This window comes from Falco biarmicus, chromosome 6, assembly GCF_023638135.1.
Source record: "Falco biarmicus isolate bFalBia1 chromosome 6, bFalBia1.pri, whole genome shotgun sequence".
NCBI classification, from domain to species: Eukaryota; Metazoa; Chordata; class Aves; order Falconiformes; family Falconidae; genus Falco; species Falco biarmicus.
The window spans coordinates 57893077-57908533 of NC_079293.1; the positions used below are offsets into that span (position 1 = coordinate 57893077).

Here is a 15457-nt window from a genome sequence, read left to right on the forward strand (position 1 = left end):
ACACAGCTACTGAACTGGCTTCAGTAAAGGTGCAGTGGCCTAGAAAATCAGTTTGGTAGCTTACTTTTAAGTGTACCTTGCTTAAGGCAGAAAAAAAGAGTTTGTGTGCAATGCAGTACAATTATACAAAGATATCCAGGACTGAAGTTTCAGAAGATTCATAAAGTTAGACCACAAAGAAATATACGGCTTTTGTGCTCAGAGTTCTTTCAATCTCACCTTATTTGAGCAGTGAAAGTGACACCTGATTCTTCTTCAAGGCAGACACAAGGGTATGATTTCACAAGCCAAATCAATAGCTCCTATGAGAAGAGGAGCTGTTCTCTCCTTGCATCTCTTTCTACCTTGGACTCTGGCTCTCATCTGATCCCACAGAAAGAGTACTCATTTGATTAAAATAGTAATTTTTTTCTTTGCTCATCTTGTGAATTGACTCATCTTACCTTGTGGTCAGATAAATGCCAGTGCCAGTTCAGAGTGATTAAAAAAAAAATGTAGTTCTGAGGAAGGGGAGGAAGCACGAGACCTCCCCACTGAGTGGCACCAAGGTGTTAATTCACATTGTAGAACACCTTCATAGCACTCAGCTGTACTTTGAAACTATTGCCTAAGAAAACTATAGTCACCAGACATATGGGCATAGCCTAAATCTAGCCTGGGCCACTTTAAGGAAGAAATTTAAAAAGAAAACCATTTCAGACATACGAAACCTACTTAATTACTCTTAAAGAACAAGGGGGAAAACCAGAAAGATTAAGATGACATAAAATCAGTAAGTTTTAGCAACAAATAAGTTGGTTGACAAGAAAGCAGTAAGAAGGAATAGTAGATATAAGAGGGAAGGAAGCCCTCATCAGTTTTAAAATGGAGCTTGACCAGTTTAGTGTTTATAAGGAATTATACAACAATTGTTATCTCTAAAGAATTATACGACTGTTACTTATAGCAAAAGAAAAACACCCAAGGTACAAGCAGCCCCTCTAGTACCATGAATAAACCAGTAATATAAGCATTATGGAATTGCAAGTTATATGTCCTAACAGTAGAGTTAATCTTGCTCCATTTACCTTTTCATACATTTTACAGAGTGCTGTTCACCATGAATCACACTCATACACGAAGTTTTAAGCTCAGCAACACTATTTCAGAATGCCACAGTGTACAATTTGGATCTATCCATGTTACTGCATAAAACCAAGTTTTCAGTTTCTCACTTCTGGGGAGCTTAATTTTTTGGGTTATTCTTTAAAACAGCAAACTAGTTTCCTAGCTTTAGTTTCTGCTCATCCTACACAAATCTATTAAATGTCACCCCAGCCCAATCCTCTCAGGGCAAGACAGCATTTAACCAAGCTCGGTGTCAGCACTGAGGATGAGGAAGGGAAGGAAGGGATGGGGTGGGGAGAGAATGAGGAAAAATGGGAATGAGGAAGGGTAGGGGTGTCTGAAAAAAACCAGCCCCATCACAGCTGAAGCAGCTGGGTGGTAGATTCAGGTCCTAACCCTATCCTTCCCTTTAGGAAAAGACAATTAATTGTTTTCTCTCTTCATTATCAGTCCTGTGTCTGATATGTGTTATCACAACTGTTTTTCTGAAGATTGTCTTTCATATCCAGATGGCATCAGTGGGAACTAAGACATGTGTGATAATTTTAGCCTTCCATTCCACAACCAGGTGTCCTTCTGCACACTCCTGCACATAGACAAAGCAGTGGTGAAACAAAAAGAGATCTTGTTACACAAAGCTTTAAGTGTGGCATTCAAAAGGAAATCCACAGAAAATTTCAGATGGGAAAATATTTGCAAGTGCTGCCCTGCATTTTGCATACATTATCAAACTATGCTTACTGTGGAAGTACTTGTAACCATATATTGATTCTGGCCTGGATAGTCACAGTGAAATACTGACATGCCTGTAACAACAGGAAGTGATCATCATTTCTGAGACAGGAGCCTGTTCCCATGCGCCCTGCATAACTAATTCATGGTGCCGTCAAAACCATGTACTCTTCCTGACCTACTTTTCATTTACCAGTAATAGCAGTCTCCCCTCACTGCTACTTTACCAGCCTCCAATGGCCTATGTGACAAGGACACGGGAGCACATTGTTCTGTCTACAAGACAGAGCAAAGTTCTACTTCACATCAGCTCCACCTTGGATTAACTGTTATCAGCAGCCAAATACCACATCTTCAGCTAAGTGCTTTAACCTCCTTCACAGCAAAAGTTTATGAACCATATTTATCAGCCACACAAAAGACAGCCTGCAAGCAGTGGATGTCTACTACCTAAGGGCAGATTAAATAGCTACTATCCATGAGGTCCACAGCTATCAAGGAAATAACTACACACCATGCAGGTACACATGCTATCTTTAACCTCAGAGGTGTGACTTACAAAGCAAAGATGCAGCAATAGAAACTTCAGCATGTGCTGCTACTAGCTTGCTGGGTACACTGGATATGTACACAACAAGAACTCCAAAACTGCATTATTATATCCTCCAGGCTGTCTGGCAACAATGTGGTCTAGCTCCCCATTACCATGATTAGCACTACACAAATACACAATGTTAAGCCAACCTTTCACAGAAATAGCAACTTGCGTTAAGACAATCCACAGACTCAGCATCCAGCAACTCTCTCTGCAGAGTTTGGCTTTAGTCTTACAAAAGAAATGCACAAACTCAAGATTAGAAGCTGTTCATACTGTCTATTGTCACTTCTTCCATTTTCTAGTTCAAGACCACTCAATCTACCCCAAGCTTCCTGTTTGACAGTCTATCTCTAAAATATCCTGCTCTTGTGTATTTGTGTAGAAAGTCAGGCCCTCTTGGGTGCTCTGATAAAGCCAGGTGGAGTTGCAGGACAAAATGAATTTTGTGTTTTGCCAGACTTATCAGCCAGTGGGGGGGGGGAGGTCTTAGCTGCCTTACGACATTGCAACAGTGACCATGAACTTTAAAGAAAAGTCTACACCCCAAAAAGTAACAAGATTAATTACATGAAAAAAAGAACAAACTACTTTCCCTGATTTTCTTTAACATGAGGGGGGGAAAAAACCTCTACATTTTCCATTTGATAAAGACAATAACAAAGTATCTGGTAAGTGCTGCCTTGGACAAAATTTTCTCTTATTCTTCACTACATGTAAAAGAGCTTTTCTGGCTAAGTTGGTCACCTGCAGATTACAGCCCATGCTGGTATTTGTGCTATCAACTCATAAACTGGATCAAACTGTACAGCACAGCTGAAGTATGTGAATCTTTGAATGCACTACAGAAATATGCTGTGTTACTGGGAACTGCAAGAAAGCCACATGCATCCTTAGATCAGATAGATAAGGTTGTTCTTATTTTCTGTCAGCTTGCCCGGATGAGCTGTTCAGACACTTGGTATCTGTGTGGTCAGGAACTCAATTCTTATGCAAATTGTATATCCTGTTTTCAGTTACTGAAGATAATCCAGGTACAGGAAGGAAAGCCTTCATGCGGCCTTTCTCAGGCCTCTACTGGATGGAGTTCATTCAGGTTAAATTAATAAACAAAATGGTGGGAAAGAGAAAAAGCAAAGACTTCCACTAGGAAAACTAAAAATCCCCAACATATAAACTGCACATTGTTTGGGGTTTTGGGGGTTGTTTGGAGTTTTTTCTTGGTTTGTTTTTTTGGTGTTTTTTTTTTTAAAAGCAAAAAACACAGCAGATACACTTTACAGACTAAGTAATCCTTAAAAAAATCAACCCTTTCTCACATCTAATTTCTTCAAGGAACTTACCTTGACAGTGACAAAGGCTTAATGCACAGGGCTTGTACAGCTCCCCCTGAAAACAGACTCAACATTAATCTCTCTGGAGCAGCAGTGGATTTGGGCACAGCTCTGCGGGCAGCTTAAACCAACCTACAACAAAGCTGTTGCCAAAAGGGACGTCTTCCTCCACAGGTTCCTGTCACCAGCCCTGCACTAGCTAAGGTTTCTAGATGCCAGCCTAGGGAATGCAGCTCCTGATTCTCTGGGCTAGTGATGGCTGAAGGCCAGGACTGGGACCACCCAGGATCACCCCTCAGGAGAAGAACAGGCAGCAATACATCCTCTTTTAGCAGCAGTGTGGACACCTTAGATTGGTTTAAACTGTTTAAGAAAGTGCACTCTAGGAGGGATATGGTGACAGAGGTAGTTCCAGGTTTCTTATACAAAGGTGGAGGTAAAAAGGGTTGGTGACTATTTCAAGAGATGAGGGGAAGCAGAAAAAGAAGGTTCAGTGATTTTTTTGGGTGTAAAGTAGGCTCAGGAGCAGCTTGGAGATGGGTGGACAAGAAGCTGCCTGCTGGTCTTCCTGTGGTCTGATAGTATAATCTGTGAATCCTGGTCAGGTAAGTGCCAGTACCTAAATGCACCTATCACAAAAGTACCACCATAGAATTTCTGACTATCCACTACATCAAGGACTCAAAGACAATACCAGAGTGAGGAAAATCATTCTGGCAACACAGCAGGGCTGAGGGAAGGAATACTTAGGGATCACAAAAGAAGACACACACATTTTAGAAAACCGTTAACACTACACATGCTGTTTTCCTTCATTCATTTCGCTGCCTGAACACACAGCAGCTTGCCTGGGAAAGCTGTGCCATATAAGTTGACCAGGACAACATCTCTTCCAATCACGTGCCTTGTCTATCGGTTGGTGATTACAAGATCCTAAGTTAAAAATATAGACGGATTCACAAAGACACGTACCCTAATTTCATGTAGGGAGATGACATCAGCATCTGATGTGTTGCTGACTGCCAGCACCTCATCACACAGATCTCAGAAGCTATGGAAAAGAGCAACAGTTTATACACGCTAGTGATCCCAAGCACGGCCTGATGAGTCTCAACACAAACGTCACAACAGACTGATGAGACACGAGGAAACATCAGTGTGGAAAGGTGGGAGCTAAAGTGTTACAAAATAAAAAAAGATCTGGCTTAATTTTGTATTATTGTTTAAATGCACATGAAAGGAATTCTGCTTTTCAGAGTGTTTAGGTTAACTTCCAACAGTATCTTTCAAGCACAATATGGGAAGAAGAGAAATTAAAAGCCTGCCTTGAGGATAGCAGGCTTGAGTCATGCAGATTCTCTGAGAACGACTCCCTCACACCTCTGCTTGGAGACCAAAAGATCTGCAATATTATGATTTCAAACACATTATCTTGTGCTCCTTATGTACTTGGCTTATGAATATTCCTGCCTTAAAGAGATAAAAACCTTAGAAATGTAAACCTCATGTCTGAAACTACAATGGAAATATTCTGCCCCTTCCCTGTGGGTAGAAACTCCCAGAGAGCTAGAGGCAGTCACTGGGCAGGGGCCCAGAAGAATAGACTACAGCACAGATACACCTGGGTGCTGCAGAGCACTGCTCCACAGGCACCCAGGGCACAGGTCCTAGAAACCTGGGGAGGGGGAATGGGCAATGGATCCAGTCTGCCTGGTTGACAGTCCTCCCAGGGAATATCAAAGATAAAAACCTATAAAGACAGTTAAACCCTCTCCCTCAAGACAAGGCACATTACCAAAATCACCTCTGAAGAGCTGCATATCACCTGCAGGCACTCTGAGCAGGGCACCCGTGCTCAGCAAGCACAAGACCCGACAGGCTGCTGGCACAACCTGTGAAAGTTCAGACTACACCAAACATGACGAGCCAGTGGATCCTGGAAGTGAAGGACTTGCTAACCACACAGACATATTTCCCTTCATTACCCCTGGCAGAAATACGGCAACTCTCTTCGTTAATTCTCCCAACAGGTTTCCCTTTCCCCTTCTGTGTGCCACGTGCTACCTGACCAACTGCTCCACAGCTTTCCTCCCTTCCTCCGGGGGCCACTTTTTAGAGATGTTACATGCATCTGCATTTAAATATAATTAAGAATGTTAAGTGCTCACTCCTCCTGAAAATTCAGGCCCTGGGAAAACAGACAGCCCTTGGAAATGCATCTGGTTTTTCAGCAGTGAGATCAGTTTTATCTGGTCAAACACCAGTCATGTCATCCCCTAGCCTGACCTTTGAAGAATAGATCACAAGAAATCACCATCTCAAATATTACTTTAAGTTAGAAAAAACATAAAACCCTGGTATTTTTTCCCCAGTGACAGAAACTTCACTTTTTAATTTTCTACCTAAATAATTACTGCCACTGTTAAAAAGGTATCCCTGATTTCTAATCTCCACTTTTTCTCTCCATCTCCTAGCTGCTCAGCCTGACAAAACTCCTTGTTATATTTCAATTGCTTACACAAGTAATTTAGGATAAAGCTCTGGGGGTTTTTTTTCCCCCTCAAGAGCAGTTATAACTGAAGATGTCTCTCTCAACTCCCTCTAGTCCCCAAAAACTTGCTTCCTCCCCAAGCCATGCTAAACAGAAGTCACAGTAAATCTAGTCAGAGAAACTGCGTTAAGAGCAAAAACATCCCTTGTCCCAGCATCCTGGGTCCTAGAGGTTCAGAGGTTAACAAGGACAAGCAAAGCCATGAAACAACTTACATATAAGGAATGCTGAAGTTCTTCAGCCTGGAAAGGAAATTATGGAAGAGGGGTATTTTATAGAGAAGAGTCAAAAAAACCCACCCCAAAACAAACAAAAAAAACCCAAAACCAAAACAAAGGAAGCTTGGAGATGGTGGTAGGGATTGACTGTTCAGTTTCTTCTACGAGAACCAGTGGCCACCTAACAAAGCCAGCAGGAGCAAGACTGCTCTTCCTGGAAATGGTAGAAACCTGTGCACTCTTTACCAAAAGATACTGTAGAAATATACACAGGCCCAGGGAGAGACGAGGTAAGCATACGGAAGAACACTCTCTAAATGCACAAACTACAAGCAGCTCAAAAGATCCCCAACAGCTGAAAATCATCAGAGAAGCGGAGAACATTAGTGTGGATAATTTTAAAAATTCACTGTATTCTTAATTTTCCCCAGACATCCAGGTGTGGCCTTTGTGGGAGAACAAATGCTGCACTAAATGGGCCCTAGTCTGAAACAGCACAGTCATTCCCATGGCCCCTTTAGCGCTTCTTCGTCCTAAAATCACCAACAACAGGCTTGGACATAGCGGTTCAGCAGCAGTTGCACTGTAATTCCCATTACTCCCTTGCATAAAACTTCCTTCCAAGCACTTGTACTAGTATTTTTTTTTCTCCAAAGTGATGTTCTGCAAGTTTATGCTCAGGTAAATATGCACATCAAGTACCCCAATTAATTTTTCAGACTTAACAGGCCCCTCATCCTGGAAATCTGTGTTCTACAACCTACGTTTAAAACGTGTACTTGGTCTGTGCTCAAATTACCAACCAACTCACATAACTCAGCATCGGTAAATTACACTGCATATAATTCTTACAACTTTGTACAAATGTGATGGGCAATTTTTCCCTCCTACCTATAAAAGCATTAAATCACACACAGCAAGCAACTGATCCCTTCAGAGCAAAATACACTTGTTCAGTTACCCTACTGGAGGGAGATACCACCCAAATTTAAAACCCTTGATGTTCTAGAATATAAATTCAAGGGCCTCACAAGGTACTATTACTTAACATCTGCAACATAATTCTTACAAATGCAATTAGCCTTGATTGACTATTTGAAAATTAAAGGAATATAAAAATCTTGTATTAACCCTTTTTAAAGCTTGCTGAAGAAAAGCCACATTAGTGATAAAGAAGGTTCATCCATAAACTCTTGGAACTTCCACATGAAAAGCAGCTCTGCCAATTAAATAAGAGATTTCATCTATTAAGCTAACGTTCACCTTCATTTCTAGCTGTTTCAGTACAGAAAATCACATCAGAGGACACAAATACATCAATTCGCCTTCCACATCCCTTCCTCCTCCCTGCTGACTAGAAGCACACTATAAAATTAATGCACATTCAGCATCTAGCATCACATTAATGAGCTAAAATTACTGTTAATTTCTCTTTTGTTCTGAAAACAGTTAAGAAATCTCTTTATGTTTATGTTACTGGACAGTTTTCACGTTCTGTCCTTTCCCATTTCAATTCCCTCGCTTCCCACTTGAATCATACATTATTGTACTATTAACGGCCAAGTTTACAATCTGGTTTTGTAGCTCCATATAGCTTCACTTCAGTCTAACACCAGACTTAAAAACAGCTCAGTCTTCTGTCTTAAATATAGGTTTTGAGGCAATTTGTAATGTGTTGATAGGCAAAACTATGGACTACACACAAAACACCAAGTTTTGTTTATTTGTATCTTTCACTTAGTTTTACAACAAACAGAGGCTTAACTATCTAGATGAGAATTAAAAAAGGATTCCACACACAGGGAGCTCAAGCAGCATTAAGACATTTCCACACAAATTTTTCGAAGTTAAGTGCTAACGGCATTATTTCTGGTACTTACTGCACAGATCAAATTCTCCTGCCTGCAGACAAGGCATCCCTTCTGCACACACACAGTTTCTAGTGAACACCAATTAACAACCCAGCTTGAATATAACCTGGTGGCCTTAACACTGAACCACTGGGATTCCAGATCATTTGTTCTTATTCCAAAATAACGATCTGAAACCAGCTGCCTTTCAGTCATTCATCCACCTCATTCTTTCCACACGGGTTTCAGCAACTGACACCAATATACCAACTGTCTGAAGCTTCTCAACCAGCCACTGCCCACTACATCCAGTTTACACTTATTAAGTTATTCCAAACCCCTTGCTATTCTACACAGACAATCACAACCAAATAAACTTCTTCCTATGCTGCTTTAATTTTGAGAATTTGATTCTGCAAGAAACAAATTATTTCCCTTTACACCCCACCTTCTGCCCACTCTCATTTTTGCTGTCTGAAGCCAACCTGAAACACAAAGGTTACAAGCAAGGTCTCAGAACTTGGGAAAATTCAGATCCTGTTCCTCTTTACTGGTGTATCAAGCATTTTAGCACAACACTGAGTAGCCCAGTTTGTAAATCACTTAGATTAACTTAGAATACAGTGTACCTTGCTACACAAATAAAGCTGACCAAATCAAGCCCCCAGAGATCAGAGCCAATTACAGTTAACTAGTTACCAGCGAGAACTTACATGGATATCCTTATGTTTTTTTAAATGGACTCACCTTTTTATGACTAGCACCTTAAGTCCTCAACTGCATCCTACTGTTGAGTAACCTTACCAGGTAGTACAGAAGACAAAACCAGGACTCATTAGCAGAAAGAAATTTCAATTTTCAACTCAGTATATACCGAAAAGTCCACTTCAGATTAAGCCTATTTAGCAAATGACCTAACAATTAGAAAATATTATGCAGAGTGGTTTCAGCAAAAGCCCCACCTTTTTATTAAATATAAATTCTCTATTTATTTTCACTGTATTGCAAGCAACTTTCAACTCTGAAACAAAGTATTGCTGATCATGTGAGCTGTCTCTGCTAGTTCTGTGGCAGCTGGGGCAAATCTCATCACATTATGAGGGATGAAAATTGCTATGCCCTCTCTGTTTTATTTACTAACATTTGTTCTTGGCCACCTACCCAGAACATTCAGAGGCTTGATAACTGCACACATACCATGCCACTCCCGTATTGCCCCCTGTCCAAGTGATGGCAGGGAGGACAAGTCAAAAAGGCATCCCATTTCTGCCCTTGGATGCTGGGGAGATACTGTGTCACCTCCTCTTCAATGTACAATATACGCATTAAACAGGCACATACCATTTTCCCTCTCATGGCATTTAGGACTTCCTGCTGGTTTTGGACAGAAATAAGAACTACAATAAGAGGAGGTTTTGTTAGTCTCACCTCCCGCTTGCTTGCTGCAGAAATTTAACAGCATACAGTGAATGAGAAAGGATGGCTTTATGATTAGAGAGCAGAACAACAGGCTAGTCAAATGGATTTTATTTTGCCAATAACAGTAACTGTGTGATGTGGGACAAGTCACCTAAACCAAACTTTTTGTTATGATGCATTCTTTAATGGAGACCAATTACTCATATATGCTGACCATTTACAGTTTTCAAGCAAAATCAGTGGAATCCAGGAATATTCTGCACATCTGGCAGAAGGACACATTATATCATGATGGAATAAATATATGGATGAAATTCAGAGTGTTGTCTCAACCTCATTTTATACCATTGTTACACTGCCAGCTTTCATCAGGTCACATTTTTTCCTGTTTCAGTGTCAAAACAAAAATGGTGATCTTCACCCAGTTTAGCAATTCCTAACAGGAATCCTGGACTCCTATGAGAGTAGGAAACCACCTAACAGGTCTATCCCAGAGACGTGCATCCCGTCCTAAAGCCAATAAACTGGTGCTTCCAGGCTTTTACATTTCCTCTGCTGAGTTCCTACAACTTGCCTCATGTTTGTGGAAGTGTTTTAGAACCCATAACACATGGGAGAATAAAGCAAAACAAGCGGGGGATGGGGGAGAGAGAAATAAATAATCGAAGCTTAGAAATTCAACATCTTCCAACAAAAACAGACTTCTTGCAGAAAGTCTGTGTGCACCAAGCAGCTGAGCTGCAGAGGTAGGTCAACTAGATTATTCCAAGAAGCAGCATATTCCAAGAGAGCACCCTGGCCACTGGGTATAGCAGCCAGGGTGCCTACGCAAGCACTGCACGATGCCAGACAGACATATCTGTGGAAATCTGAAAGCAGATTACTTTAAAAGAGGCAGATTACCATGTAAGCCAAGAGATGAGGCAAAAATAAGGAGAAAGTAGTGTTATCTCCGTTGGTCCTCAGGAAAGAACAACAAGCAGTACTGGCACCTCTGTTGTTTTAAGGCAAGAAAACAAGGGCTGTGTCTGCAAAGCAATGTCTTATAGGGTGAGATTTGGAGACTGAATGGTACAAATTATTTCAGAATTATAGAGCCACAGAAGAACAATACAAGTGCTAACAGAAAAGGGAAATATGAGGCTACACTGGAGAAACCTGCTGGCAGTGGCACCTGTTCAGCCATTTAGCAGTGCCCCAGGAGAAATGATCAACACCTCACACCATTAGGTTATTTCTAATAATAATACAAATGGCACCGTGCCACCACAGTGCTAGCAGATATGCTGTAGAGAACAACCTGGGCCGGGGAGGGGGATGCTGGAGGATCCCCTTCTAGAGGATGCCCGAGTGACAACTCCTCCACCTCGGCTCGGCGGCGCCACCCGCCGGCGGCAGGCATTACCGCAACACGGCACCGGGATGCCAGGCGAGGAGCGCCTCACTCCATCGCTGTGCTTCCATCTTCGGCACGAAAGAAAAGTCCTTTAAGCACTCTCCTTTCTATAAAGCGTGTCTGGGAACACCACCACCTCCAGTTCTCCGCAGCCTTCAGAAACTGCGTTACAGTCTTTCCATGGGAGAAGAGGCATTTACTGAGGCAACAAAATCCTTCTGCCAGTATCAGCCCTTGCATAAATCTATTAAAAGGCATGACACTCAAAATGAAAGACTAAGGATGTCACTGTCAGCATTTACAAATTTATAAAGGCAAACACACTGACAAACTTCTAATGAAGGGACATGGTGTGCAAGGAACAAATCATAATGATATGTGACTTTCCTTTCCCTGATCTCTTAGAACAAATAAAGAAGGATTTATAGTCCTGTAAAATATTCAGAGGACAGGGGTCTTCATTCTGTTAAGACTGACAGACACAACAACCCTTCTAGGCTTGAAGTATCTTGTGACAAGACCTTAATTAAGCCACAAAATAGAGTACACAAGCATCATTGTATCAACACAGACAAGAATATGCAAGACTTTCTACAGCTAACACATTTTCCTTTTATCTAGGAAAATTAAGCATTTTGGCAAAGTGCAGAAAGTATTTAGAAAAAGAATTAGTAATTCCTTTATCAGATTTTCTTAAAGTTGTAGACATTAAGTCAAAGCTGGGTAGCTGGAAAACCATCAAACAAAACCCCCAAGCCGTTGTGCAAACACACCTAAAAAAAATGGTCAACCATAAGTAAGACAGAGACTATTTCAGCCAGAGCACCTCAGAAACATCAATAAAGGGACAATTCAGAGAGGAAAAGACCACACGCAAGGAAAAAAACCCTAAGGTATATGCGCCCATAATGTTAAATACTGAGTATATGCCTGAATAATCCTTCTCAGCCAGTTTCATAAGGAAACATATCTTTAGAGATTTGGCAGTGCCTTCCCGCCAGTGCAGCTAACACATCTTCCAGCAGGGAGATGCTGCACGCACACCTCTGGCAGAACTCGGCTCAGCTAGACAGATGGTTTTGCTCTCTGTCATGTGCAGGTAAAGGCTAACTATTTAAACAAATCCAGTTCTTACAGGCTGCTACAGCTGTAGGGAGAGCTCTTGGAAACTGCTCAGGGTGTTAGCAAAGGCAGCAGCTTTCAAGAGAGCAGCAGTAACAAAGAGCTAAGCAGGCAACCGCTGCCAGCTATAGCTGCAGTGGACACAGATAGGTGTCATGCAGACTAATACTATGTTTTACTATGTCAACTATGGCATACTACGCCATACTACGGCAACTAACAATTCCACTGAAACGACTTCATTTTGAGAGCTGCGTAGGGAATGTAGAGCTCTTGAACTTGTTTCACAATCAACTGTTTTCCACCTCTCTCAATTTTGATGCTTCAGTTGGGTAAAAGTCTTTAGACACAAAAGCAGGCATTTAAACAACGACAGGGTTTCTCTCTCTATGGGTTTTATCAGTCGGGTCTGTATTCAGCTCAACAGCAGCACGAAATTACTGTATTTAACAGAAATTCTGTATTTCTGCAGAACCCAGAAGCTTTGCACACCTGCATGATGGCCAGTAGCATTTCAGGTCACCCCCACAACGATGCCAATCCACCTGAAACATGGGAACACTTCTGAAACAAACACTAGTAAAACCTGAGTTTGTATTGACTGTTGGATCACAAGCCAAAGATGACCTGGAAAGCTTTATGTTCTGCCTTGCCAGCCCTGCTGCGCGTTTCAGTGAGAGAGAGGGATGCCATCATCCCCCTTGTCCTGCATCTTGCCACCACAAGTGCCAACTGTTGCAGTGTTTTTCACAAAACTACTGAAATACCAGAGAAGCAAAATTCACTTGCTTCACAAAACTCCAAATTTCTCTAATGTAAACCTAAAATAGATCACAGCTTTTAGCAGAAGCACTTTACTAGGAATCCAACAGAAGGTTATATTTTGGTTTGGCTGTTTTTTTAAATTGGCATACTACCAAAACAGAAAGAGTTCATAGGTTCATTCATTAACAATTCTCCAGTTTTACTTCTACAGATTTTATTTAATGAACAGAGTGATCAGAACTTCAGACAAAGAGAAGCAAGTTTTCTTTTAGTTTCAAAATTATTTCTATCATCAGATTCAAACCTATCAAAAATTATGGACTGATCAATAAAACACTGTAAATTCTTGAGCTTGCCAATATACATTACTCCCAAGATTTACCTTCTTTTTTGTAAGGCCTCTGTTGCCTCATAACAGACAATCTTCAGGTGTGGGCTAGCCTGCATGCACCAGTCATTGCATAACATTTTTACCGAGAATTCATTTCTTTCTCCTAAAGAGGACTCCTCCTTAGGGTCAGCCATTCATGCACACACTGTGTGAGCAGGAAAGAAGTCTGCTTTGAGGATAGCTACAATTTTTTGTTCTTTTCCTTGTCTTTAAGAAAGGTTTCCTTACAAGATGGAACCAGAATTCTCTTAATCTAAGAGTTCATGCCTACAAAACAGCAAGAGAAAACTTGGAAATAGTATTTTGTAAATCATATCTAAAAGTACTTAAGAGCATTTAACAAGCTGCAATCCAGAACTGCAAACAGATGTGTATATGACTCATCTCACACACAGTTATGCACGAACTGATTTTTTTCTGAATTACTTGCAAGAATAAATCTAAAGAAGGTATTTATGATTAATTGAGATACTGATACAGTTCACAGGAGTGAGGGGTAAGCAAGCTTTCCAGCACTCAAGCCTTTGACATCTTGTTTAAAAATATGTAGTTAATTTACTTACTTGTTCACACTTCAACAGACAAAATAAGTATGAAATAAGACTGAAGTCTTAAACAGTATACATCAATTTATGAAACAAACAACCCCACTAAAAAAACCCTGAACCGCAATGTCGTGAAACATCGAAGACAAATCTTAAAAATAATTAAAGTGCAATAATAAACTTGACTGTTGCCCATAACAACACTGAGGTTTAGAACTAAGAAACACATATTTTTTGAGAACTGCAAGGTTAAAGTTTAAAGCAGATGATATTCACAACTACATAATTTTGTTTGTTTAATTTATGGGAAGGTTATCCAAAGTCAATTATCCTTTTAAGGAAGGCCTACGGAATATAAGAAAAATACATTAACAAGCTATCAAAACAAACATAATTAAAATACTATAGCATTAACGTAACTCACCGGTACTATAGTATCTTTTAAGTTCTGTGCGTCTGATGTCTTTCAGTTGGTTGTATTTTTTCTTTTTCTTTTCTTTGTCTGCAGCAGTTTCCTTTTCCCCAGCAAATTTACAGTTGTCTTCAGAGGAACTGATTTGCTCCAAAATAACTTTACTGTCATCATCTTTCTCAGAAGGAGTTTTGGAAACAGGAGATCCAGGGGAATTGGCAGAGACAGCCTCGGAGTTTTGTTTGGCTTGCCTTTTCTTTTTCAAACTATGCATAAAGAAAAAACCCACAACATTAAGATGTAGCCAACCTCTACAGGCGAGTTAACTCACTTGCTAACTTTATTTTTTTAAAGTGTATTAAATATCAGAGTTTCTTACAACTCAGTAAAGTACACACACTTCGCATCAGTAACTTGGTAACTAAGATTATTCTACAGCATACTCTTCAATCATATTATCATCTCAAAAATAACAAAAAAGGTAATAAAGTTTTTACTGTTGTTTACTGAGGAGAAGGAACAGGGAAACACTGAAACATTGAACATTGAAAAGTTGTTTTGTTTTAAACCAGGATACATCTAAATGTAGAAACAAGACACTGAATCATGTTTTCAAGATGATGCTTAGGATAAAATAAAACCTCAGATCATAATGTACTATAATGCAACAGCTAACATAATTTCACAGTCAACTGCTCCTGCTTTATAAAGCTATTTGTTTTGATATAAACTTGTTATTTCTTTCCATTTTGTCCAAGGTTATCTCCCAGCGGCCACCCATGCTGCTCCACATCTGTTCTTCCACAGCCCACACCACCTGGCACTCCAAGTGTCACCAGCGGCTCCACATTGTAACCGACGTGGCCACAAACTGCTTGCGCAGGAACATTTTCCAGCTGCTACAGCTCTTCTGAGAGAAATCGTAAGGAGCTGCCAACAAGTCTTCCAACCTATCACTATAGCAACAAGAGTATTTTGTTTTTAGAAGACTCCTTAAAGCACAGCTTAAGTGAGAAAGAT

The 15457-nt window shown here is 40.6% G+C and overlaps 1 protein-coding gene across 11 annotated transcripts in view; it reads right to left on the reverse strand.

Moving 5' to 3' along the window:
• NCOA7 (nuclear receptor coactivator 7) overlaps positions 1 to 15457 on the reverse strand; it is a 98793-nt gene that overhangs the window by 37491 nt on the left and 45845 nt on the right. For 10 of the 11 annotated variants that reach the window (XM_056342753.1, XM_056342752.1, XM_056342754.1 and 7 more), the window contains one exon: positions 14450 to 14703. The exons of the other annotated variant lie outside the window; for it this stretch is intronic. In XM_056342753.1, the coding sequence (XP_056198728.1) occupies positions 14450 to 14703 (254 nt within the window). The remainder of the gene's footprint in view (positions 1 to 14449; positions 14704 to 15457) is intronic. 11 annotated transcript variants of the gene reach the window in all.